This window comes from Sylvia atricapilla, chromosome 13 (genome assembly GCF_009819655.1).
Source record: "Sylvia atricapilla isolate bSylAtr1 chromosome 13, bSylAtr1.pri, whole genome shotgun sequence".
NCBI lineage: Eukaryota > Metazoa > Chordata > Aves > Passeriformes > Sylviidae > Sylvia > Sylvia atricapilla.
In genome coordinates, this window is record NC_089152.1 from 2,514,258 (window position 1) to 2,541,833 (window position 27,576).

The 27,576-nt window shown below is 48.1% G+C and overlaps 1 protein-coding gene across 3 annotated transcripts in view; it reads left to right on the forward strand.

The window, feature by feature from the left end:
- Positions 1–27,576, forward strand: part of IGDCC4 (immunoglobulin superfamily DCC subclass member 4) — a 94,353-nt gene that overhangs the window by 24,570 nt on the left and 42,207 nt on the right. For all 3 annotated transcript variants that reach the window (XM_066328216.1, XM_066328218.1, XM_066328217.1), the window contains exons 2-4: positions 11,627–11,956; positions 18,205–18,346; positions 23,375–23,508. In XM_066328216.1, coding sequence (XP_066184313.1) covers positions 11,627–11,956; positions 18,205–18,346; positions 23,375–23,508 — 606 coding nt within the window. The remainder of the gene's footprint in view (positions 1–11,626; positions 11,957–18,204; positions 18,347–23,374; positions 23,509–27,576) is intronic.

The following is a 27,576-nucleotide window of genomic DNA, read 5'->3' on the forward strand; positions in this document are numbered from 1 at the left end:
GGAGCCCAATGTACCATAATGCCATCAAGGTATGTAGGAAGAGAATCCATTTCTATTACAGGAGTAACAGGAGGGTCCCAGGAACTGACTGTATTAGAGGCCGAAGTGAGTTTAACTGGGAACGAGTGGCAGAAACACCCCATTGCAACTGGCCCAGAGGCCCCATGCATCCTCAGCATAGACTATCTCAGGAATGGATATTTCAAAGATCCAAAAGGATATCGTTGGGCTTTTGGGATAGCCGCAGTGATGAAAGAAGGCATCAGACAATTGAATACCTTGCCTGGTCTCTCAGATGACCCCTCTGCTGTGGGACTGCTGAAAGTAGAAGAACAAGAAGTACCAATTGCCACAGCAACAGTACACCGTCGGCAATACCGCACAGACAGAGACTCTGTGATCCCCATACATGAGATGATCCGCAAACTGGAAAGCCAAGAGGTGGTCAGTAAGGCCCGTTCACCTTTCAACAGCCCGATTTGGCCGGTGCGTAAGTCCAGTGGAGAATGGAGACTGACGGTGGATTATCGTGGTCTGAATGAAGTCACGCCACCACTGAGCGCTGCTGTGCCAGACATGTTAGAGCTTCAGTACGAGCTGGAGTCCAAAGCAGCAAAGTGGTATGCAACCATTGATATCGCCAACGCCTTCTTCTCCATTCCTTTGACAGCGGAGTGCAGACCTCAGTTTGCCTTCACCTGGAGGGGCGTGCAGTACACCTGGAACCGACTACCCCAGGGGTGGAAACACAGCCCCACCATCTGCCATGGACTGATCCAGGCTGCACTGGAAAAGGGTGAGGCTCCAGAGCATCTGCAGTACATTAACGACATCATCATATGGGGGAATACACCAGAGGAGGTCTTCAAGAGAGGAGAAGAAATTATCCAAATTCTGCTGAAAGCTGGTTTTGCCATTAAAAGAAGCAAGGTTAAGGGACCAGCTCAAGAAATCCAGTTCTTGGGGGTCAAATGGCAGGATGGTCGTCGCCAAATCCCCACAGAGATAATCAACAAGATCACAGCCATGTCCGCACCTACCAACAAAAAGAAAACACAAGCTTTCCTAGGTGCCATAGGCTTTTGGAGGATGCACATTCCTGAGTACAGTCAGATCGTGAGCCCTCTCTACTTGGTGACCCGCAAGAAGAATGATTTCCACTGGGGGCCTGAACAGCAACAAGCTTTTGTTCAGATCAAGCAAGAGATTGCTCATGCAGTAGCCCTGGGCCCCGTCAGGACGGGACCAGATGTGAGGAATGTGCTTTACTCCGCAGCTGGAAACAATAGTTTGTCTTGGAGCCTTTGGCAGAAGGTGCCTGGGGAGACTCGAGGCCGACCATTGGGATTCTGGAGCAGAAGTTACAGAGGCTCCGAGGCCAACTACACTCCCACAGAGAAGGAGATCTTGGCTGCCTATGAAGGAATTCAAGCCGCCTCAGAAGTGATTGGCACTGAAACACAGCTGCTTTTGGCACCCCGACTGCCAGTGCTGGGGTGGATGTTTAAGGGAAAGGTTCCTTCCACACATCATGCCACCGATACCACATGGAGCAAATGGATTGCCCTCATTACACAGCGCGCCCGCATTGGAAACCCAAATCGCCCTGGAATTCTGGAAGTTATAACGAACTGGCCGGAAGGTAAAACTTTTGGATTATCGTCTGAAGAAGAAGAAGAAGAAAAGCAAGTAACACGCGCTGAGGAAGCCCCACCATATAATGAGCTACCGGAGACTGAAAGACGATATGCTCTGTTCACTGATGGCTCCTGCCAAATTGTAAGAGCTAACCGGAAATAGAAAGCTGCAGCATGGAGCCCCACACGACAAGTTGCACAAGCTACCGAAGGACAAGGTGGATCAAGTCAAGTTGCAGAGCTTAAAGCTGTCCAGCTGGCTTTGGAAATTGCTGAACAAGAAAAGTGGCCGAAGCTTTATCTCTACACTGACTCATGGATGGTAGCTAATGCTCTGTGGGGATGGCTGAATCGCTGGAAAAAGGCCAATTGGCAGCGCAAAGAAAAACCCATCTGGGCCGCTGACATTTGGCAAGACATCGCCGCCCGAGTAGAAAGGCTGACCGTGAAGGTTCGACATGTAGATGCGCATATACCCAAAAGCCGGGCTAATGAGGAGCATCGCAACAACGAGCAGGTAGACAAAGCTGCCAAGGTGAAAATATCACAAGTGGATCTAGATTGGCAGCACAAGGAAGAATTATTCCTAGCTCGTTGGGCCCATGATGCCTCTGGTCATCAGGGAAGAGATGCAACATATCGATGGGCCCGTGACCAAAGGGTGAACCTTACTATGGACAGCATCTCACAGGTCATCCACAGCTGTGAAACCTGCGCCGCAATCAAACAGGCCAAGCAAATGAAGCCTCTGTGGTATAGTGGACAATGGCTGAAGTACAGGTACGGGGAAGCCTGGCAAATTGACTATATCACCCTTCCCCAAACACGCCAAGGAAAGCGGTACGTGCTGACCATGGTGGAAGTCACCACTGGATGGCTGGAAACCCACCCTGTGCCTCATGCCACTGCCCGGAACACCATCCTGGGCCTTGAAAAACAAATCCTGTGGAGACACGGCACCCCTGAGAGAATTGAGTCGAACAATGAAACCCATTTCAAGAACAACCTTATAAACACCTGGGCTAGAGAACATGGTATTGAATGGATATACCACATTCCTTATCATGCACCAGCTGCCAGGAAAGTTGAACGGTGCAATGGACTATTAAAGACTACCCTAAAGGCACTTGGTGAAGGAACCTTCAAGAATTGGGAACTAAACTTAGCCAAAGCCACATGGATAGTTAACACCCGAAGGTCTATCAATCGAGGTGGTCCTGCCCAGTCTGAACCCTTACACACAGTGAATAGAGACAAAGTACCTGTGGTACACATGAAGGGCATTTTAAGAAAGAGTGTTTGGATTAATCCCACTTCAGGCAAAGGCAGACCCGTCCATAGGATTGTCTTTGCTCAAGGACCTGGCTACACTTGGTAGGTAATGCAGAAAGATGGAGAAACCCGTTGTGTACCACAGGGAGACTTAATTTTAAGTGAAAGCAGTGTGTAAGGTTTCATTCTGTATGTATATATGCATTCATCTGTAAGAATGTATTGATTTAGGCATGTTGTAGATGGTAATAGAATAAGGGGTGGATTGTCCTGGGTTGTAGTTTAGGGTGTATTCTATCACCATCTTCAGTTAATGGCCCATCAATGCCTTTTGCATGACTCAGAGATAACTCCCTCCGGGCGTTATCTCTCTCTTTAATGGGCCATTAAGGCTCTCTTCCATGACTCATCATCCCATTGTGAGATGCTCCGCCCATGGGGAAGAGCCAAGCATTCTCACCTGGATATAAGCTGGGATTTGAGACAGTAAAGGCAGCCCTCTTCCACTGAATTCCCAGAGGACCGGAGCTACCAGACCTTTCTACAAGATTTCTGTTTCAAGAAGACCACCTCGTCTGGACTGTTTCCATCACCCTGATCAGGTTGTATTCTAACTCTGTCACTGGTTTTTCTTTTTGTATTTATTTTATTTTATTCTATTTTATTTTCCTTTTCTTCTCATTAAATTTTATTTCTGACTTAGAGCCTCTTACTTAGTTTGTTTTTAAACCACAACACCCATGCATCCCATGCTTGCAGCAGCATCTGCAGGGATTGTCTCAACTCTTCCTCATTGGCTTTTTAAGAAGGGAGAGATGAGAGCCAGGAGATGGGCATTGCCTTGGAGATGTTTGTAGAGCAAAGCCTGAGTTTGGTGCTCTGTGTGCCGGGTGTGGAGTGGCTGGGAAAGGCACCGGAGCAGCTCAGTCCCCCCTGGATCAGGCAGTGTGGGGACTGTGGAGAGGATTGCAGGGATTTTAGTGTTTAAGTCACTTTGGCACTTTGAGCATCCTTCAATGCAAGGGAGGCTCACATTTATGTTGCTCTACACAGGGACACCTCTCCTTGTTCTGCTGTGAGACACCTTGGGGAGAAGATCTGAAAAGGCTGAGTTTAGCAAATCTGGATTTTGAAATTCTAGGCTTCCTCTGCCTTCAGAAACCTTTCTGGGGTCAGAGGGGAGAAATACAAAAGCTTAACCTTTGTGAAAGTCAAGCACTTTACTGTTATAATTGCCATTGACAATTCAACACAATGAATAAATTATTACTGCTATTGATTTGTTTCATCTTTCTGGACCATTTGTTGCAGGGGATACATCAGAATAACACGTCTCAACGAGAAGGAGCTCGATCTTGAGAGCTGGTGTGATGTTTGTTCCTATCTTTTAGGCATCATCTGTAGACACAGTTGCTTGGGCAAATCTGATGCTTCTGTGGAAGCAGAGGAGCACTTAGTCCTTTCCAGAAGTCAGTTGGCATTTTACTAGGTTGGAGTTTCCAGGGCTGTGTGGGTTGGTGGCTTTCATAGTCTTGGGTGTCTGAAATGAACAGCTTCAGTTGGCTTCAACATTAGGAGCATCTTCAGAAATACTTCCATGGAGACCTTTTCAGCTGTTCTATTTCCTTGGTGTTTTCCTTGGTGTATGTTAACATTTATACACAAAGGTATTCGCTTCCCCATGTGAAGAAAATTGATTCAACCCCAGCCCAAACCAGTACATCTATTTACTGTAATTACAGCTTTAGATGACATAATTCTTTCCAGGTATAGCCTGTAAACAGCGATGCAGCGTTGCATGTGTTTTTGATGTTTCTTTCATGCCACCCCTTCTGCTCTTTTGTTCTGAACAGGACAAAGGCCAGAAACTCATGCCCAGCACTGTTCTTTGGGAAGAGCTGCATGCCCCAACATTCCCGGCCAGTGCTCATCCCAGGTCCAGATGTGTGCCAGCACTTGAGGAGCACCAATGTGCACCCAGGCCCAAGCTGGGCAGTGACCATGGCTGCAGCTGGGTGTGTGCAGGGTGTGAGGGGATTGCTCCTGGCACAGCCTCATACTTGGCCCCTTGACGTGGGGACAATGTGACACTCTCCATGTGGCGCCTCTTGCTGCTTGCAGTGCCGGGCTGGCACCCAGCTGCTCATGAAAGGCTGGGATCAGCTTAGTGACAGGGGATGATCTGAGAGTCCCTTGCTGCCAGCTGGATAAATGCTCCTGCAGCAGTGGGAGATGCTGCATTATTAAATAAACCATCCAGGTTGCTTATATGCAGAATTAGGATAAGGTTGGCTTCCCACTGGTGAGCACTGTTCAGCACTGAGACCGCTCTGCCTGCGTATCAAGTGTTAATAAAATGGTCTTTTCAGCGGCTCAGGAGATTAGTTTTAGGAGCCTTATGTTCCAGAGAGGCTTAATGGGTGTTGAAGGTGTAACTTTCTTATTCCTGTTGCTCTTACAAGGTGGAAAGTTCCAGTAACATCTGGTAACTAAGTAGGGAATGTAGGGATCTTGACCTTTCTGTCTCACAGGCCTCCTTACGTTTTAGTGGAAGAATGTTTTCTATTTTATTATGCCGTGGGGAGGCTGAACGAGTGATGCACAAGGGGATTTAGGTGTCCAGCTCTTCTTTCAGCCTCCCATTCTGTAGAGATCATGGGAGTGGGGTGCTCCAAGCCCCGGAGCTCCTCCGGTTCTTCTTTCAGTGCTGGTGTTGCCGAGCACCCAGCATGCAGACTGTCGGAGACCTTCGTCCAGATTTCTTTCTGGGTCACCACTTGCCAAGTGCAATTGCCCTAAAAACACACTGAGACCAAGCTATTGACTTGTAATTGTCAATGCATAAAGTTTCAAAGAAGAAAGAGAGCTTTGTGTTGCTTTAATGGGGACACACTGAAGTACAGTCACTCTTTGAATTAGACAATGAGAACGTAAAGATTTTCTACAGCTCTAAGAGCCTCTGAAGAGCATCGGCAGAAGGTTACATTAAGCAGAACAATGGCACAGTAGTTGGCTTGCTGAGAGGTAGGAAAACCCTTTGGAAGGAGTAACTTCACTTTTCTTCAGTGCTGTTCACTCCCAATTAAATAAGATTAATTGTGCTGTTGAGTTCCACGAGTTCAACATCCAAAATAAATACATAAATTAAGGCAGGCGACAGTGCAGAGGCTCAAATGCAGTTTGAATTCCTGCCACCTCCTGTGGGATGTGGAGGGGAGAGAGGAGCCCTTTCCTGGTACCGCCTGATATCCCACAGAACACACACGACGACCGAGCGCTCTGCTCTCCTTGCCTGAGCCACTTTCTTGCTCCTGGGAAGGTTTTCTTTGGCTGCATCTCTGCAAGGTGCACAAGCCAGTTTCAAAGTGCCAGATGTGTGTGGAATAGGAAACGTGCTGGCCAGGCTCCAGGCTGCGGGACCTGCAGCACAACAGCGGCTCCCCAGGAAAATCTCTGGCTGCCAAGAACTAGAAGTGATGTCAGCTCTGGAAGTGTGTCAGATTAGAAACCCTTGTACTTTGCTCCCTGTGAAGTATTAATCTCCCAAGGCCTGTGCTGTAATGGGTCCTGTCTGGCTTGGCTCTCAGCTCTTTGTTTTGGGCTGGGAGTGTTGGAGGGCTTTTGCAGGAAGGCACTGGAGGCTGTCAGTGGTTTGGTGCTTAGGGCTGGGTGTCCTTGAGCTGCTCCCGGGGCTCACTCAGCTATGCTAAAGATGGGCCTCCCCTGCCTTGAAGTGAAGGTCTGAGCCTTGGAATTGTTGAATAGGCTTGGGGGTCGTAGGAGTGGTTGTGCCTTGGGATCCTGTGTGTGCCTAAATGTCTTTGGCTTTCCTGAGCTGAATGAATTTTTAAAAGAGACAATAGAATTGGTGGAGATGTGCTGTCAGTCTTACAGGCCTTACTCAGAGGTTGTGGATTAGGTGATTTCAGCTGTGCTAGAAAAGAAACAGAGATATGCCAGTGCACTGAATCCTTTTTGGTTTATGCCTGAATGTTTTGTTTTCACAGTAATTACTAAACCACTACTCGTTCTCCTCTGCACAAAGCCATTTGTCTCCTGTTGAACAGTAACCTTTTATTTGCTCGTGCTGTGTAGCAGAGCTCAAGGACATGTTTACTGCTGATAGCCAAAATTTCACCAGAACAAGCATCTCCCTTGTCTAGGTTTTTCCACCTTGATTTAAGTGGTTAAACCTCAGGAAAGGGATGGGAAATAGCCCTGTGTGCAAGGATACAAGTGGGGGTTTGTGCTGTTCTTAGTCATGGAGTGAAAGGTCCCAACTCCATGGGCTTGGAGTATTGCATGTCCTGGATGTAAAAACTCTGCTGTGAGGGTCCCACCTCTGCCCAAGTAATTGCATTGTCAGGAATCTGTCAGACCTTGCTGTGTTGCTCGCTCACACTTCACCTGCTTGGTTATAGATTTGAAATTAAAACCCGACAGAATCTGTTCTTTTCCCCCTTTACTCAGTGGTATGTTGGGCTATTCCTGCCTCCCTTTGATGTTGGGGAGAGGAGATGATAGGAGTAGGGTTTGGCTGGATGCTGAGATGTGTGACTTGGGAAGGGCTGATGGCTGGTTTAATGTGGATTTCAGATGCCTGCCTTGGATCTGAGCTCAGGCTGGCAGGGGCTGTGCTCCCGTGGAGGGCAGAGGACAGCTTTGTGCCTTGAAGATTTGACGACCTTTGTTCATTTGAAACGCCCTGTTTTTTTACACCACTCAACAGGAGACTTTTTAATTTACTTCACTGGGCCTGGATGCCGGAGGTGGATGGATGGCTGATGGAAGTGAGGAAATAGATGGGAGAAAAAGAACATTTTCTCCTGGGCTGTTTTTATGCACAGTATAGCCTAGGGGTTAGCAACACGGGGGAGAGTGAAAAAAACCTGCAGAGCATGGGTCAGAAAATATAATTTTCATGGGAACAAAATGCTTTTAACTTGCTACATCAAAGACCCTCCATTCCAGGGCATGCTCTGCATTTGAATACATCTACATTCCCCCAGAACTGTGTGTGTGTGAATGCACTAGTATGTTATGTGTATCTATGTGGGACTGTGTACTTGCACAAACATTTATGGTCTGAAAGCCATTACTGCCCACCTTGGAATAGCTCAGCAGCTGAAACTACTTCCAGGAGGAGTCAAAAGTAAAAACCTGTTCAGCTCCAAAGCACAGGTCTGTAGCTGGAACACCTGCCTAAGACTGACGTGTAGAAAGCCCTTCTGACTCCTGTCTTAGAAGTCTACCTTGACTACATTAATTACAGCATCACCTCTGGCAGGTAAGAGGGTGGAGGTGAGCAAGAGGCTGCACGAGCTCATGGCTCTGTACTTAACCAGGGTCCTATCCATTTCTGTCACTATAGGATGAAGAATGGAGGTTGGAAATAGTCAGCAGCTTCTGTAAGCACTTAACATTCCTGATTTCATTTGTCTTTGATCTCACTTGGACTAATTTTACTCTCTTCTGATCCCTTCCCTTGAAGGGGCTTTTATCTCATTGTCAGGCTTGCTAATTTAGTGCGGTGTTTTGAACCAGACCTCCTCCTACATTTCCAGAGCCTGGAAGGTATTTTTTCCTTAATCAGGGAGTGTTTATGCACTTCTTTGAACATCTTGGGACAAAAGTCTTACTGAGGCTTTTTGCAATGCCGAGTCTGCCCTCTGGACCCTGCTGCTCAACCTCTGTATGTGCAAATGGCTTGTCATCAAAAACTTGCAGTATTTTGGGGCCAAAAAGGCAGGAAGGAAGGCTGGATGATTCGGGACAGGTCAGAGCAGTGTGGTGTTGGGTGGGAACTTCATTTGCCCAGTGGAGGCTTTCCCAGCATGCTGTGTTAAATAACAATCAAGGAGGGGTGGTCGCACATGTTTGACCAACCGAGTAGAAGCTTGGATCCAGGTAGGTTTTGACTTTGGGGAAAAGAGCCAGGCCATTTAAGGATATAAAAACGTCACTGCAAGTTTTTGAAAAGCAAATACTTCTTTTTTTTGTGATGGAAAGTATGTTCTGTTCTTATTCTGCTACAAGCAGGTTGAGTTGACTTTTAAGGAATTGAAGTTTGAGAGGCTGATAATTGCTTCTTACTGTGGGAAGGTGTACTGCAGATCCCTCGTCTATTCCTGCCTGTCCCCTTTCACTTCACCTTTGGAAAAGGAGGAGTATTTTCAGCAAAATGTCATTCTAATTGCTCTCTGAAGAAACTAGAAAATAGGACGGATACACAGGCAGTTTCCCGAAGCGATGCACAGGAGCTTCTAAAGATGACAAATGTAAGGAAAGGCAAAGAATGAAGACTTTACCCAACAAAGTATCGAGTCTTCTGGAATAAGCTCTGTGTCACACACCTCAGCCCTTGCTGTAGCAGCCCTGCCTCCACAGAGGTGGTGTGTACACACAGAGGCTGCCTGAGCCCTGATGACAGGCTGCCAGCAGCAGCTGCTACAGGGACATCCCTTTGGAGAAGTGTCTGTGTCACTGCTCCTCCATGGGTGAGGATTCTCACAGGGATGGGGTTCTCATGACAGCATCTGAGTGTGCCTCCTGTCCTGAGCTCAGCTGAGGTTTCTCCAGCTGTTAACCCTCTCCTGTGCTTGTCCATGTCACCTGCACAGGTGTTTGGGGTGCTGAATTTCTCATGACTTCATACAGTTTTTTGGTACCAGCTGTCTTGCATGAAAGGCTTCCAGGGGCAGTGTCTTTGCAGTACATCTAGGGCAGCCTTTCAGCACCGTGTTCCCCTGCTGCTGTCCTCCTGAGGAGACTGAGTTCTGTAGCTTGCTGTGATTGTCAAAGGACCAGTCTGCCCTGGGAGACATGAATGGGCAGAATTTTCCCTACAGGGGGGCACTTGGTGACATTTGCCTGACCTGGACCTGCCAGGGCTGTGCTGGCTGACAAATCCAGGAATTCCACTGTGGTGTGTACATCCAGGAATTCCACTGTGGTGTGTACATACTGGGAGCTCAGGGAGTGCCTGCTGCTTCTGCTTGTGCCTTCTCCCTGCAGAGTGTGAGATGGCAGCATGGTGGAAGCAGTCCCTCAATCCAGGGACTTGCAGGAAGCTCTGTGTTGGCAGTGGCTGCCCCTTTGTCAGGGCATGACTGTGACACGGGCATCTCTGTATCCTGCTGGAATTTGTCTTTGGGGACTGGGAGATTGTCCCCTGGATGTCCTAGTGAAGGTGACAGAAGAGGATCTGTTCTGTCCCATAACCATGGCAATCAACAGGCAGGGTTCTTGTGCAGCCTCCTCATCACTGAAGGGACAGAGCTGGCCAACACCAAGTTCTCAGTGGCCGTTGTACAACCCAGCAGTGATGACAAACCTGACAAGTTCCCTTCCCCATGGGCACTGAATTGGCCACGTGAGGGGACAGGGTCAGGTCCTTCTTTCCAGGGGCACCTGCGGTTTCCAGCACACTCCTTGAAATAATTCCATCTCCCTGCATATGTAATTTTGCGTGTCATTGCCCCTAATTGCATGCTTAACACACACTCTTTTAAAGTGCAGCCCTTTTATCAGCAGTAGGTAGTAGCAGGTTTAATAGGGTGTTTGAATTCCTATAAAATTAATCTGTAGCCTTCTGCGATAGGAGACGGGCAGGGAGCCATGTGGTTCATATCCAGTGTTGATAAACTTGTTATAGAGGCAGGAAACATTTCTGATTGGAGCAGTGACAAAATAATTTGGAGCAGAGCCATAAAAAGAGTGGATGGTGATGGTTTGAGCACAGCAGAGATTGAAATTGCTGGTGTGTGGAAGCAGCGCTGCCAGCTAACATTGACTTAGTGTCTCTGGAGAACTCTAACGGCAAATGCATTTTATTAATGGCAATATTCTTTTAGGAAATGCTGAGCATTGTTTCAGAGGTGGAGCCCCCTCGAGTACGTGGGTTTGGAAGTGGGCCAGACCAAGATCTGTTCAGCTGAGCTTGTTGCTGGTCACTGCTCTGGCCTCCAGGTGCAGCAGGAAGGTTGCCTAAGGGCATGTGCTGGATACTGTCTGCTAACAATTTCCCTTTCCTAGTGGGGAAAATGTCTCCATCCATTCTTGCTCTGGATTCACCTATATGGGATAAAATGCTCAGAGACAGCAGGTCATGTTTTTAACTCTTCTTTTATTGTCTTTCCTTTGAAATGCGTTTCCCAGAATATGAACATCAGTGGGAGCTGCTGCTTTCCCAGCTGGACTTGAGCTCTTACTGCCAGTAAGAGGGGGAGCTGCTCAAACCAGGTTGTGGTCATTGGCACTGGAGTGCCACATGGGGCTTGGATACTTTTCCTTACACTTAATTATCTTGTAGGGGTTGGTGAGCCTCAGAGGAGGCTCTGATGTACAGGTGAGAGGGGAGCCTGCCACAGGCAGCTAGGGGAGGTTGGGGCCCTTACTGCATCTTCTGTGCTTGCTCTTACTGTTAACACCTCTTCACCTTCTTCCAGCTGCTTTCTGCTTGAATCCAGCATGGGAACGAGTGTGGACAAAAGGGGTGGCTGCTGGGCCCATTGACACTGGAGAAATGGTGAAGGCTGTACAGCTGTAGGGATGGGAGGTGGAGAATGCAGTGCACAGGAGTCATGGGCTGTGCTGGTCACCCAACAGAGCTGGATTTCACCTGGTACCTCCAGCCACGGTTCCTTCACTGTGTTTTACTGGGATGTGATTAAACCAAGGAAAGTAACCCTGACGGCAACACTGTCTTTTCTTTGCAGGGAGGCTGTCGGGAGGGGACTCTCTGGAGCTGAGCTGTAGTGCTGGTCCTGCAAAGGTGATACTGGAGCCAAACCAAGTGGTGATTTTGGACTGTAACTTGACCCCCGTTGAGCACGTGATCAATATCACATGGAAGAAGAATGGGTTTCCATTAGTGGAGCAGGAACATCTCCATGTGCTTCCAAACGGATCGCTCTTCATCTCATCACAGGCTGTGGCCAAGGACAGTAAATATCCCGAGAGGGCTGATGCTGAGGGTAATTATTCCTGTGTGTCTCACACCTCCCTAGGGACCGTCACCAGTCAAACAGCTGCAGTCAGATTTTCAAGTAAGTGTTCTGGGGGTTTTGTTGATTTTCTTTCCTTCCCCTCCTGGTATTTATAAATCTGTTTTCCCAGGTGCTTGAGATGTCTGTGAAATAAAATCTTAATAATGATGTATAGGTGGGATTGGGGATAGTCCACAAATAAGCGGTGGTGTCTTCCTGTTATCCCACTGTTAACATCCTCTGTAACTCTCCCAGGTAGGTGCCATCAGCTGTGGACTAAAAACAGGATCCTCCTCTCTCCAGAGGACAGTACTTGTTTTTGCAGAGAATTTCAGAGCCCTGAGTGCAGCACCCTGTGCTTGGAGAGGTGACTGTGGGGGTTCTGACTGTGGCAGCTTGTGAGGTGAATATCTCATCGCATGGAAGAGATGACAGAAACAGCTGTTCAGGGCAGTTTTTGTTTGGATCAGGAGGGACACTCCAAGATCTGAACTGCTGAATCTCTGCACAGAATTCAAGAATAAAATTCCCTTGTATTCAGACTTGGCTCCTGGGGCATTTATAAGTGAGTGCAAATATATGATTCTTTGACCTGCCAAATAGGTGAGGCTAGAAAATAATGCAAATACAGTAACACTTCTCTCTAGTACAGTGACTTGTGTAAATGTTGCTGAAAACAGCTGCACAGCACACCGTGGGAGTTGTGAGGGATGAAGGTGCAGAGAGAATGTCCTGACACCCCTTTTACACTGGGGTCTTTTTAGGCTCTGGTACCCCAGGCAGGGCCATCCAGGTTTGGCCAAGTGAGTGTTTCAGTCTGTGAGCACTGTGCTCACCAGAACTGCTGGTGAAGCTTTGCCTGATGAGGAGAAGATCTTTGATATTTGCAACATGTCCTCCATTTCTGCTCAGAAAATGTTCAGCATGCAGTCAGGGATCCTACACACAGGTATTGTTAGGAAGGAGGTGGAAGTCCTGGAGTAGAAAAACTGTCATTAGTCCAGCTGGATTTATTTAGTTGCTCCTGCCTCAGTCCAGATAGCCTGAGTTAGGATATATTTATTCCCTTTTAGGGGTGACTTATGTTGAAGTGTGTGCTGTATCTCTTGCCCAGTGGCAATGGGCTGTGTCTCTTTTATGGTCCTGGGTTTATTGTTTGGTGTCTTGCAAGTTAGAACAACGGAGACATCTCAAAATGGGGAGGCTGACTTAAATTGCCCTTCTCTCCTCCTCAGTTTTTCCAGAGGAGCATACATGAGTGATGCCTCTCTCCATCCCCTTCTGTGTTTCTCCCAGAAATGGGAAATTTCCAGTGAACTCTTTCCTTGTGTGTACTCATATGTCTCATTTTATTACCATCTGCACAGGGAAAATGCTGCTTCCGTGGCACACACATGCACCTGACATAACATATCTATTTCTGAGCAGGGAGCAGCAAGAGAATTGATTAATGAAATGCATCTCTCACTTCGATTTGTTCCGAGGGTTGGGCAAAAGCACTTGCTCCATTAGCATTCAGCTGGAGCAAGTGAGGATTGTAAAGGTTTTTTTCATTTTCTCCCCTGCCACTGAACACGGTCTATCCAAAGCTGGATGGAGTGGATGGACTTATTCTTTGTGCAGATTGCCTTGGGGACTGCTAATCAGGATGGGGCAGTAGAAAAAAACCTGTTCAGCAGGTGGGGTGTGTTATTCCTGCCATGAGCTTGTCCTTCTGACCTGCAGGTCCCTTCCTTCCCTGGGATGAGGTTCCCATGTGGGGCTCTCTGTGCCACTGAGTCTTGCACTGACATGTAGGAGCATCGGCTATTCATGGCACTTGCCTTGCTCAGCACTAGTTTGGTGTCATCTGCTGTGTTTCAGGCTTGTGGGAGTCCACTTCTCCCCCTGACAGCCCCAAGAGCAGCTCAGGCACCTCTGTGTAAGGGCTGCCAGCTTCCCAGTGGAGAGAGGGGATGCTCTAGGCAGCAGTGAGCCCAGAGGCTGGAGGAGGCCTTTCAGAGCAGTCAGGCTAGAGTGCTTGAATGGCACGTGAAGGCTGTGACAGTGTGATGGCTTCCATCCTTCCACTGTGGTTCAGGAGTTCAGCTTGTTGGCATTTTTCTGGATAAACACATGGCTCACTGCCCAATGTTCCCTGGCACCCTGTGTGCCACCAAGGGACCCATGCCGCTGTCCCCATCCACACCTTGTGGCAGTGGTGGCCATGGTAAATGGGGAGGAGCAAGGCTGTGAGGGCTTGTGTGTGAGAGTGCCTGTTAACTGAGCAGCTGCTCAGGCTGATAAATTGGGTTTGCAGGTTTTCCTGAGCCCCACGTGCTCCCACATGGGAGTACCAGGGGCGTTACTGTAGTTGTGGGAAGGTGTAGCTTTCTACCTGTTAATAACTACATTGATGAAGATTTGTTAAAGCTTTTAATTTAGCTTAAACATTTTGTGTAAGGGAGGTTGTAGAAAATTACAGTAATTGTGACTGTCAGATTTGCTGTGCCTGGAGGGAATGGGCCAGTGTCACATCACGTGGCTGCTGGCAGGGAACACAGGAGAGGTTTGGAGTGTTCCTGCACCTGGAGGGACAGGCCACAGCAGGAATCAACACACAGGATCTCTCATCATCCTCTCTCCACACGGACAGTGTGTCTTCTCTGTGGCGCCCTGCACGTCTGGGATTTGAGGAGCAGCAGCTAGGATTTGTTCTTACTTTAGGGATTTATTTTATAGATTTTATCCTATTTATTTTGTGAATTTGGGGCATAGGTGAGCAGAGGCCAGGGACTATAGGCAGAGCCATGATGGGCAGGAAAACTTCTTGCCGATGAATGCAGAGGCTCTGGAGCATCCGTGACTTCAGATGTGGCTTTGGATGGTGTTTTGGGGAGGTGGCTCCTGTGGAGAGCAGAAGCAATCCTGTGCTGCCATATGGCCCTGCAGGCAGAGGGCTGTGCTGTACCGGGGGGCCGTGGCAAATTGCTCCCACGACTTTCTTTGTGTGCCCCCCTTCCAGCCCCAGCCCTTTCAGAGGTGAGCCGTTCACAGAGGGGTGGCCTGGGTGGCGTATGTGATCTCAGCGGGGCTGATGTTGTCTCCACCTTGGAAATAGCTCCTGATAATTGTAGGAGGTACAAAGAGGATGAGCACGAGAGTCTGGGGGCAAAGCTCTGTGGGAGAGAGCAGCGAGTCCCTTTCAGAAGGCTGAATTCCTCGCATAGACTGCATTTTCTGCCTGGGGTGTAGTGTTGCTGGCTGGCAGCCTTTCCAAGCCCACAGCCTCCTGCACGGATCACGCTGCTGGGAGAGGGGGAGGGTGCTGTGTTTCTCCATCCTGCAGTCACCCCTGGGCTCAGGGCTGAAAGCCTTGGCACACACGGCTTGGCTCCAGCTGGGTTTAACATGTCAGCGGGGAGGGAGCTGCCTGCCCCACTCCTGGAGGCGCAGAGCCCGCTGCTTCAGCTGTCGCTGGGGGCAATTTGCTGTAATGCTCTTCACCTTCTCACCTGCAGTGGGTAATTTTTACTGAGTGGCCTATTAAGGTGTTCAGGATAATCAGTGAAACGGGGCTGGGAGGTGTTTTGCGGCTCAGGATGGCTTTGCAAGCTAAACCTTAGCTGAGGAGTTGAAAATAATGTTGAGTATGTGTCGTCTTTGTTTGCCTTTTCCCCCTCAAGCATCTCCTTTCGCTGCCTCCCTGTGGAAAAACCTCTCACTTCGCAGCACTTCTGCAGCAGCCCAGAATGTGGCTGTGGGAGGAGAACAGCCCCTCCAAGGATCCTCCAGGGTGTGAGCAGTGTATTGAGCCTGTCCTGCACTGTCCACGCAGTGTGTCCAAGTGGCAGGACCTGCTCTCCAGTCCTCTCCTCCCTTGCTTGGTTCTTTTTCCTCCCTGCACCAGCTGTTTGCAGCTCAGCTCTGAGTTGCAGTAGAGGTGCTGTACGTGTCCTGCCCCATCCATTCCATGCTGGTCCTCGTGGGGATGAGAGAGGAGGAGCACAAGGGATCACACTGTGCTGTGGTCTTGGCCCCAAGCTGGTGCAGATGCTTGTGGAGTAGTGATGAGCCCAGCCAGCAGCTCTGTCTCTGCCTCACCCTTTCAGGGCTGACATCCAGGGGTCTTGCTCAGTCCTGCATCAAAGGAACTTTTTCACTTCTCTTGCCTTGATTTGGTATTATTTTCTGTGCTCAAAAGACCTGAGCTGAAGTTCCCTGTCCTCTCCTTCACAGAGGAGGATGCAGCCTGCTTCTTTCAGAGCCTGCAGAGGTGATTTTTTTCCCAGTTCATCCCTATCCCCACTGTCCCTAACCTTGTGGTGTGAAAGGAGTATGATGGAGCTGCTCAGCCTCTGAAGCCCACCCCAAGAGTTCTGAGACAGCCGCTAAATAATGAACAGCAGAGAAAACAGGTGACCCTGTGTGAAGTGGAGGAAACAGAAATGCCAACAGATTTAATTTTTAGAAGGATTCCTGCCTCCCATCATGATCTTCCTGGGTACACAACCCTCCAGACCCTGCTGAAATATTCTTATTGACACCTGTAGGATGAGAAGAGAATAATGGGAAAGAGGATTAAAGGTATCTGCTGTCAGGAGAAGGTTGTTTTGATGGTGCCATCCTGAACATGCACTGGCATTTGGTGGATTTTTTTAAACTCTTGGATTCAGCAAGTTTTATTAACATGAACTTAAAAGGTTTTGTAATTTGTAGAAATCACTCTGTGCTAAAGTGGTCTGCAGCGTGTATTTGAGATTACTAAAGCAGTTGGCTGAATTAAGGCCTTACATATTAATGTAGTTTTCAAAATTTTCCAGGAAAACATTTCTCATTCCATTTGTATTGAATTGAAAAACTAAACGTGGTGGACAGCTGGTGGGAGAATTTGGTCTGTAGCTGCTGTGGAGAGCAATGAGTTGCTTGAAACATGTGATAACTATTTAAATTAAAGAAAAACACTAATGACAGCTGAGAATATGCCGAGGTTAAAATGGGTCATGCAAAAGCATTTCGTTTTCCAAACTGTACATACTTTCTCAAGCTCACACTGCAATAAGGCATGTATGTGTGTGCATGGATGTTTGTGTGTGAGAGAGATGCAAAGAAAAATTTCAAGTTTGGAGTCCTATAAAATCCAAAGCAATGATGGATGTTCTTGGAAAGCCGTGGTGGGACAAGCACATAATTGTGTCTGAGGGCCAGGAGGTCACTTCTGAGCACAGTGCTGTGCTCAGCCCGGCATTCAAGTGAGGTTTTTGGCTGAAATTGATGTTTATTGTTCTGCCTTTGGGGTTTCTGGCACTTGTATTAGAGCATTGTTGGATGGATTTGTCCAGCAGGGTGGATTTCACAGCAGAGACAGTTTAACAGAAATGGTTAAAGCAGAAGCCGGTTCATCTGGTGGAGAAGAACACAGGCTTTCTGCCCCCATCCAGGAGCCTCCATGAATATTCAAAACTCCACCTGTGACTGAGATGCCTTCAGGTTATGCTGTCGGTAGGACAGATGCTGAGAGCCCTGGGGGAGGATTTCTGCTGCAGGGTTTTGCTGTGTGCGTGGGAGGGTTGGAAGATAAGGCAGCTGTGGGTTGTGGTCCAAGAGCGATTCCAAACCTTAGTGCTTTGTCTCCGAAACAGTTCAGCCTCTTTACTATGGAAAGACATACAGAGAGAGGTGAGCCTTGGAGAGCAAACAAGTGTCCTGGCATGTATGAAATCCATTCTCCTCTTAGCAGGGTGTCTGGATCCCCTTGGCTGCCTCCCATCTGTTTGAATAGGATGAAGTTGGTTTTTGCAGGTAGGAGGAGGATCAGAACCCTTATGGGCTCTGCCTCTGGTCCCCCACACTGCCAACATTTGGGCAGTTGTTTTGTGTAACTTGACATCTGGTTTGTCCTTCCTCTTGCCTTGTTTTAATTTCCTGTGGCTGCAAGAATGCTACAAGGCAAGGGGAAAACTCTCATCTCTGGGGCTGTGGCATTTCCCCTCTGTTTCTCATTCTGTGTCCTTCCCAAATGGAGCAAGTGAACAGACAAGGAAGCAATTTAGAAAGGTAACTGCTCAAACTGCCAAGTTGCCTGTCTCTCTCACACTGTTGCCTTAAGGGAGAAAATGAGGCAAGAAGCAAATTTACACATTGAAACCTTTCAGTTACTGTTGTTGGAGTTGCTGAGGTTCTGTAGGAGCGCAGGAAAGGGAGGAATTACATTTCAGGCTATCTTCAGGAAAGAAAAGCCTTTCCCTGAGCTCATACATTATAACAAGTTTGCATTTCTCAGCAGAAACACTGAGTGATTAACTTTCCTTCCCTTCTTCTTTCCCCAGCATTATCACGCTTTTTCCAGCAGCCAGAGTCGCAGACAGTGGCAGAAAATGGCATGGCCCGGTTTGAGTGCCGGATCGAGGGGCTGCCCTCCCCTGTCATCACCTGGGAGAAGGACCAGGAAGCTGTTCCAGCAGAACCCAGGTGACTCCCGGATTGCTTTCTCCTCGGGTCAGCTTGAAAAAGAGCAAAGCAAAACCTGACCGTTTAGGATGTGGAAATGGTTCTGTGAAATGGTAGAATGACAAGAAGAGGTGATAGACCAGGTTTGGACCTGATAATTAAGTGATATGAGAGGAGGTATTCAATGAGCTGAGGAAAAAAAATGACCATAAACACCTAAATAAAATGAACTTTCCCCCGGGTATTCAAACCACAAAGGAAAAACAACCCTTGATATTGTGCTAGTTATTACAGTGTAGAACCTGCACCCTACAAAGGCCTGGGACAGGGCATGACAAGGCATGGACTGCTTTGGCTTGTCCTCTTTTGTGAAATGACATGGAATTTTTGGGGGGATTGGGGTCTGAGGTGAGTAATATTGACCTGGGTGTACCCAGCTGAACTCCATAATGTGGATTTTCTTTGATTTTGGTTGTGGTTTTAATGGGAGGCCTTTCCCTTTGTTTTACTCCCGTGTTTAGACACCTTCTAGTAAAAGACACTTTTCTGGAGAAAAGAGGAGAGTCCTGCAGCATGATATTTTCTCCTTAATGAAAGTCAGTTACAGAGGAGGGGATAGACCATTAGCTGTCTGTCTGTCTGTAGACATCACTTCTGCGGGGGACCAGTGCCTGAATTGTCCTTTAGCTCTTAGAAACTCCTTTTCTGTTCTTCAGAAGGAGCTGTTTTCCTGCTGGAGAAGTTAATCCAAGTGGCAGAGGAGGAAAAAAATACGGGGGTGTTGGTGGGGGGAAGTTTAGAAATGCTTTTGCAGCAGTGACTGTTTCTATAGGGAAACCACTTACATCCTTGGGTCTGGACTGTGGAATCTAGAAATTCATAGGAGGCTGTTGCTTTGTAATGAGAAGAAAATTAATAAAAAAGGAAAGGGAAAAAAAAGGCAAAAAAGAAGGGATTGCAGGGAGAAGTGTGTCATAGATACAATGGCTTTTTAATGAGACAGCTCGATGGATATTGTGAAATTACTTGCTCAGAGATTGCTTTCATCACAGGCAGCCTGAAAATTGTTTTCCTTGTAAAAGCTAGGCCATAATCTCTGTCTGCAGATCTTGCTTTTTAAATCATGTTCTAGCTAATATGCTTTTTCAGAAGGATTTGCTTTTTTTTGTTGTTGTCTAGTTGTTGTTGGATTTAATATAACCGGCTTTCGAAGGAATTAAGTGAATTCCAGGAAATGTTGGCTGCCAACCAGAGCTCTCTGTTATCCTCCCAGCATCGTGCCTGAGGATGGGATCTCAGGCTGGCCTGATTACTGTGGGCTCCCTCCTGTGCACACTTCAGATTAGCCTGTGAAAATGAAACCCTTTGGCTGGGCAGGTGTCAGGGTGATGATTTCATACTCCAGAATAGCAGGGCTGGGAGGGTGTGCAAAATCGGGCTCAGGGACTGGAGATACAGCCCTGGTGTAGTGCTACTACTTCAGTGTTTGTGATTTAAGAGGGGTAGAATAATCATGTTAAACTCACATTGCTTTTCCCTTTACCTGCTTTTCCTTTTTCCCCTCTCTTTTCTTCATTTCCCCCCTCCCCGCTTTTCCCCTCCTTTTTCTTCCTCCTCTCCTGCTTTTCTTTGTTGTTCTTACCCTTTGGGCACCGTTTTCAGCCTTTGCCCCTGGATGCAGGTGTCTAGCCTGGTGCCACCTCAAAGGTACTGAAAGCTGAGCTTAAAAAAGTACTTAACCTAAAGGGTACCAAAGTGCTGATGGGTGTTTTTGGAATTCCTCTCCTGTCCCTCTTCTGGACAAAAAAAAATCTAAACTCTCTCTGTAAGGCACAGATTATTTTGCAGTTCTGGCTCTGAAGTACATTGAATAAACATAGTCTTAAATCTGCCACAGCTGCTAAAAGGTGGCTCACAGGATTTCTCTAGATTGCAGTTGCTTTGGGGTGTGTGCAACATCTCTTGGCATCATCTTAAGTTTAGGTGCTGGCTGGGTTTCACATCAGGGTCCAAACTGCTGTTTATTTTCTCTAGAGCCAAGGTGAGCACTTGCTGGGGACTGGAGGTCTTTGGAGGTCTGCACAGCAAATTCATAACCTACAGACCACATGCTCTGCAATCACAGTGTATTTTTCCACATGTTGGCTGAGTGAGGGTTTTAACTGTGTGCAGAGTTTATTTCTATGCTCTGTCAGGAGTGCCTTGATGTGTTCATGTACAGGACTCTGGGGCTGTGAGCAAAAGGCTTCCAAACTGAGCATACAACAGAGCTGCAGGTTCCTCACTGTGCTCAGGACTGGTGCTTTGGGCTGTCCAAGGCAGCTTCAAAAGGCTGAAGGGAGGGTGTGTGGCAATTTATTGGGGAGAAGGTAAGAAAGGGAATAGGGCTGTTAATGGCAGGATATTCTCTGAGCTGTACGGTTGCAGGATTTGGACACACACGAGGCAGTGGTGCCTGATTTCAGTTCTTAAGCGCTGGTGGGCAGCCCTGAGCCCCTCAGGGCTGTCAGGGAGGGGAAGAGCTCCGTGGGTGTGTGTTGTTTTTGCTGCCTTTGGGGCTGTGGTAGTTGGCCCTGCTCTGAGTGTGCTGTCCTTCAGTGTAATCCAAGTGGGGACTTGCCTTTCGCCCCTGTCAAGGCAAGCCTCTCTGAGATCCTGGCACTGAGCTATCAACAGCTAAACTCCTGGGACTGCCAAGGTTCCCGAGTTTCTCTTGCTTCCAAGGCCTTTGTCTGTCTGTCCTTTAGTTTTTGTTTCCTGCTTAATCCTCGGTGAAGGTGAGCAGACAAAAAGATTTGCCCTTTTCGTGGAAGAAAAGCTCTGACAACTGTCTGCTCTGAGTCATCAGGCAAATTTCCTTGCAGGGAGCCTGGGGATGGTGCAAATGCCCTTGCAGGCTGCCTGAAGGCTTCTAGTTCAGGGCTGCTGGGACCCTGAAGACCTGGAGGCTTTGTGAGCAGCTGGGAGAAAAGGTGGATGGAGAAATTTCTGCTTTTCTTCCCCCCTTGCTTCCCCAGCAGAGCAATCCTCTCCGCTGCCGTGTTTTCCCAACAGGATGTACTGCACTGAGTAGATCTCCTACCAGTGGTGCTGAAGGGACTGTCTCGAGCTTTTTTGATGAAGTCTCCTAATTTAACCCCCTTGTTTCCAGCTCCTGCTCTCTTTGGAGACACAGTGCCTTGTTTTGTGGCCTCAAGAGAAGCTGTGTCCTGAACACCCTGGTCTAGTGACCCTGCTCTGAGAGAAGAAAGGCCGCAGACCAGAGGTCTGTCCCAGCCTCAGTGGATCTGTGATACATCACTGAAGTGTCTTTTTGTGGCTGGGAAGTGCCTTGCCTGGTGTTTGAAATATGTTGATATTAATTACAGACTCAAATAGCACATGCGTGACAAAAATAAATATTATCGCCGTGGGAGGCTTTCCCTCCACGGAGCTGAGAGGATGCAAATATTTGTCATCTTTCTCCTGAGTCCTGATGAGGCATCCTGATGAGGGCTTTTGGGTATCACCTCCTCTGAGGTCTTTTGGAGCTTGATCCTGAGCAAAATGTGTTTGTAAGTAGCAGGCACGTGGCTTTAGGGATGTTAGGCATTGCATTTGTGTACGTGGGAACCTTCAGCCTGTCTGTGTCCATGAATCAGGCTGTTGGATTGTTCTAGTGGAGACAGAATGGTCACTGGAGGATCTCTGGTGGCTCTTCTGTCTTTATCAGCTGTGAAGAGGACAAGACAGTGATGAGCTCAGCTGCAGTAGCTGAGGTCCAGGATCAATGTAAGCCTCACAAATGGGAATTTGTCTCTGGAATAGACTGCTTGGGGCAAGGGTTTCCATGAGTGCAGATTTAGGATAAATGTATGCAGGAGCAGGGATGCGGTTGGTGACCATGGCTTGAATGCAGGATGAGTGACCTGTTAAGGTCTTCCTGGCTCAGTGATCCTCGCTCATGGCACTCCAGCTCTCTCAGCACCTGGAAAGCCACAGTGTGACTAACTGTGATCTTTGTGGATGGCAGGACTGGCATTCATGGTTATAACTCGTCTTTGTGCTGTTCCTGTGGAATAGCTGCTATCCCTCCCCTTAGCAATTGCCTTTGAATGTGTCCTCTTCATAATGAAGACTGATAACCCAGAGCTGCCTGTCAAACCTCGGCAGCTCTGTTTATAGAGACTTGCAATTAAAAATGGATCTCATATATAATTAAAAAGGATCACGTAGGCTTTGCGCCTTGCATTCAAGAATAAAGAGGCTGCCATCTAGGAATCCAGGCAGAAAATGGAGATGCTGACAGCCCGCTCCTACTTTTATGCTAATTGCTAATCATCTGCTTTGTTCAGTGTAATGCAGCAAGGATTGTGTTCATGTCGTGAGCAGTGTAGCCATTTCACTCCATGGAAGTGTTTCCCAGTAGCATCCCATGGGCAATACAGGGGATATTGAATGGCCAGCTGTGAGTTTGTCACCTTATGAAAGCCAGAAACTTGTGGAAGAAGGAAAGGAATCACTACAACCCAGAAATGGTGCAGGTTCAGGTGGCTGTGTCATGGCTGCTTCGGCCCATGGAGGTGCAGTTGTGTATCAGCTGCTCCCTTTTCATGTACTTGAGGTGCAGCAAGAAAAAGATGACATTCAGACTTCTTTGCTGTGTGTTTTTTGTCTGGCAACAAACCTTTGTAAAAAGTAAGTGCTGGAAATGGCTGTGGCAAGTGCTCAAGCTTGAGGATATCTACAAATATGTATGTAGAAGTGTGGGTGTGTGGAGTTGGTTTGTACTGTCCAGTTGGTTTGTGTCAACAAAATCCTGTTAGTCTGATCCCAAAAGCAGCTTTTACATTTGGAAGACTCTGAGGTGATGGACAGGTCTGTACCTGCTGCTTTTTGAGAACCACGGGTTGGGTTTCTCAGAGGTTCCTTGACCCCATTCTGCTGTCAATACCAGGATCTGCACACGAGAGATTTTCCAGAGAAAAGGAAGGGACAAAAAGGCTTTGGGGTGATGACTATCAGGGGTAAGGCACAGCCTGTCTCACACTCTCCCTTTTGGTTCCTCAGGTTTATAACTCTTCCCAATGGTGTCCTCCAAATCGTGGACGTGCAGGAGAGTGATGCTGGGATTTACCACTGCGTGGCAACCAACGCCGCCCGAAAGCGCTACAGCAACGATGCCACCCTCAGCGTGGTGAAAGGTGAGGTGCTGCCAGCAGCCTCTTGGCTGGGCACAGGTCTGGATTACCTGGCAGGTCATCTCTGTGTGGTGGGGGAGCTGGGCTCAAATGCCAGCAACCATCTCCCCTCCGGCTGTGGCTCTGCGCCTGGCCAGCTTTGGTTAAAACTTGCAGAGAAGGCATTTCATGAAAGGTTTCTCTTTGCTGTGATAGGATAAGGAGACTGTGTTGGGAGGACTCCTTCGTGCTCTGGGGTGATTAGAAGGGATGAGGCAGCCCATTTGTTCCTTGGGGAGGGCAGCATTTTTGGTGATGTTCTCTGCAGTGGCCTTGGATGGCAAGAGAAGCAAGGGCTGACATGGACACATGAAGGTGCTTCTCAAGCAAGCGAAAGAAATAGTTGGGGGCTGGAGTAGGTGGCAGGACTGTGTCTACCCAGGTTGCCCAGCACAGTCTGGAGGAGGCTGAGCACAGTGACATCCAACTTGTGTTCTGTGTCCATATTGCTGGTGTTCTGCTGAGCTCCAGAGATCTTTGTGTGGTATTTAGGAGCAGCCCCAGCTGGGATTTCTCCTGCTGAAAGGCCTTTGGAGCAAGGCTTTGGGTGTCCTTCTCCTCCCAATCTGGGCCTCAGCCTCTGAGTACATTTTCCTTTGTAAGCCAAGAGTGTAGTGGGCAAGTCTGGACATGAGGGCATAGCTGAGAGCATGAATGCAGTGGGGGTCTCCAGACTCCAGCATCCTTCCCAGCACTCCTGGCTGCCTCCCCAGCTTTCTATCATCCCTGTCCTGCAAGTGAACAAACTCACCAGGGCTGGGAGTCTGGCTGAGCTGTCCCTCCTCTCAGGGCAGTGCCCCCTGCCACGTCTGTCTCCTGTTTGTGCTGATCCCTGTGTGTTTTGCAGGCAGCTTTAACCTTGAAAGCTCTGAAACCCTTCCCAGCCCCTTTTGTCTTTGTTTAGGATTGAGTTGCTTGGCATTCTGCTCCCAATGTATTTTCCCAGCGATGGCTTTGCTGTTCATCCATCAGCAGGGAGTGTAATTAACTGTGGAGCCTGAGAACACACCTCTGATCAATGGATTGTGTCCTGGAGGTAATCTGGGTGGAATCTGCAGAGAATTCGTGAGCGGTTGAATGCTCTGTATCTAATTGCCAGCCCCTGCCAGATCCTCTGTGTGTTTAATGAAGCACAGAGCTGAGGGGAGCGCTTCCTATGGGCAGTTCCACACTCCAGAGACAGCTCCTGTGTTGGCTCTGGTGTGCTATTGATAACTAATATCGATCAAGCTGCAAAGGTGAATTTGATGTCCTTGGCATCATAACTCATTCTGCATAATTGCATCTTGTAGCTCTGCAATGTTTAATCTGCTTTGCAAATGGAGGCAATGGAAGAGGTTAAATGGGAAACGTTCCTTCTGGAGCACCAGCCGGCCCGAGCAGATTTCTGCCTGGAGTTCTCACCCAAATCTCTCTTCTGCAGCACCACACCACCCGCTGGCTGCTAAAACAAATATGTGAGGTTGAGTTTTTCACCAGATTGAGCTGATAGTGATGAAAAACATGCCTGTTAAATCTCTGGGGTTTTTTATAATTGGGGAGAAGTATCTCTGAGACAGATGGGAAACTGCAGTGACCTGTGCAGGCTGTAAACTCCTCCATGAGTGACTGGCATGGTATTGATCCTTTTTGTTTCAGCACTTCACCATCAGAGCACATTTTTGGATGCCTGGACTGGCTTGAGAAGTCTTTTCTTCTCTGTTCAGAAGCAGTTGATAATAGTTGGAGTGAACTTGTGAGGCAGAAATTCTTTCCTGATTGTGAAAAATAAAACCAAACTAAACCAAAACAAGGAATTCTAGGAAAAAAAAAAAAACAAAACACACAACAACGAAGTAAACTGAAAAACAGACAACAAAAGAACAATAGACTGAAATACAGCTATTTAGTGTTGCTTATTTGGAAATTTCAGGGACTAAACTCCTATGTGTCTGCAGAGCGGAGCAGCTAAACTGCTTCTTCCCTCCCTTCTCCTGGCTAGGGATTCCTTTGTGCCAAGATAAGGTGACAGTCCAGCCTTTCAGTCCCACTGCACTGCCAGGGCCCCTGGAAGAGGTTTGTGCAGTGGCACCTGGTGTCTCCTTACCTGCTGTCCCACTGGCAGTGCTGTGTTACGATGCTGGAGGCTGTGCTCCTGGCAGATTTGGGGTCTTGCTGGTGATAATGCAAGTGCTTCCAAGGATCAGGCCTGGGAACTTTTTGTGTTCATGCCTTTGCCTTCCAGACAGGGCTGGATTTGAACGGGTTGTGCATAGCAAAAGAATCCGTTTCCCCATAGCTCTTCTGCCCAGTTGTCCTGTTTCTCCCCCTTCCCCTCCCCGTTCCTTACACGATGGCTGGGAATTGTTCCATCTCCCTTATTAATGGCCTTTTCCCAGTAAAAACAGCAATTAACACGACCCCTTTCTATCATATCTGCACAGCCTAAAAGCCCCCGAAGTGTCATTCCCCTGGGCAGTGTGACTTGCCTGTCCTGGGGGTAATTCAGGTTGTGCTGTGTCCGTGGCAGCGGCGGGGCTGCAGATGTTTTGGCTGTGCAGACTTCATGGTGCAAATTTCCAGACCTTCCCTGGGGAAGCGGCGTTTGGAGCTGGAAGGGAAGAGAGCAGACGGGACAGCGGGATGCAGTCACGCAGCCCTGAAACAGAGCCTGCTGCTGAAACAGGGAGAGCTTGCATTTTCCCCTTGCATTTTCCCCTTGGATCTCCACTGCTCCCCAGTGGACGGAGCGCCAAACACATCTGGCAGCTCTGTGCCTTCACCCCTCACCTGGACAGGTGATGAATGAACCCTGTGGCTCTCTCTGCCAAAAAGGGCATTAGGAGCTGGCTGTGGGATGCTTTCCCAGGCTCCAGCTGTGCATGCTGCCTTTCCTTGGGGTCAGCTGTGTCTTGTTTATTGTAGCTCCTTCTTCTCGAAGCAGGCTCTGGAGTCCTGCTCTGAACTTGTCAAGAACTAATTCCTTGTGTGTCCTGGTGGTGTTCCCAGGTTCCTGACATACACACGGCTTCATAAAGCAGCTCTCAAAGAAGAGTAGCAGAAGGGCTTGGGGAACATGACGTGTGGTCTCAGCAGGTCACTTTGCCTGTCTCTTTGCTTTGCCTCTCCATGTCATGCACACTCCTGCTCTTTGTGTGTTTTCATGGGAATAGGGACTCTCTCTTGCTGCGTGTTTGCCCTACAACTGGCACAATGTAGCACAAATAACAGTCAGAAGCTGTGCTGCTGCAAAAACAGTAAACTTTTACAAAGATTTGATATATTCTGCTTTTAGATGTCACAAGGAGTGTGGCTCCCCCTGATTTCCAGTGCATCTTCCCCACTGAATGAATGCTGGGATCTCTTTTCTCCACAGCTAACCCAAATTTCACTTCCCTGCAATTCATCCTATGAGTTTTATTTGCAAAGCATTGGGAATCTTGAAAAAATTGTCGTTTCTCCTTATTTTTTAATCTATTTGAGTATGTATAAGCACTGTGGTGTCCCTCAAGTAACCTAAAGAAGGTTAAAAATCTTAGTAATTTTAGAATAGAATAGTTTTCTCCCACTGAAGTGGGAGAAACAAGTTTGAGGTCCTGACCTCAGAGCTCCTCTGTGTGGATCTCAGTGTTTCTGTCTTTTCATATTTACTGAGTATTGCTGAAGGATTGTCAAAGTGTGGTCCTGGGAGCCAGGACTCCTGGCTTCTCTCTCCGTCTCTGTTAGGCTGCAGAGGAGAATCAGTTCCTTAATATTTAGATACCTGTAAATAGGGACAATGTAATAAATAGCCTTGGAGCTGCCCTTTTGGAAGGGCTGGGTCAGTCTGGAGAGTGATTATGGGCATTTGGTGCTGGAGGGCATCTAGGGGCACGTACAGAGAGAGGTGTGGACAGGTATCTCAGTGTGAATGTGGGATTTCTCCTCCTCATGCCCTCTAGACCCTGTTCCTGGTCCGTGCATGTGAGGTGGCCATGACTGCTATGACATGTGGGGAAAACCTTTGCCTCAAACCCGGCTGGCAAGAATCAGAATCTCCCTGTGCTGCAATAA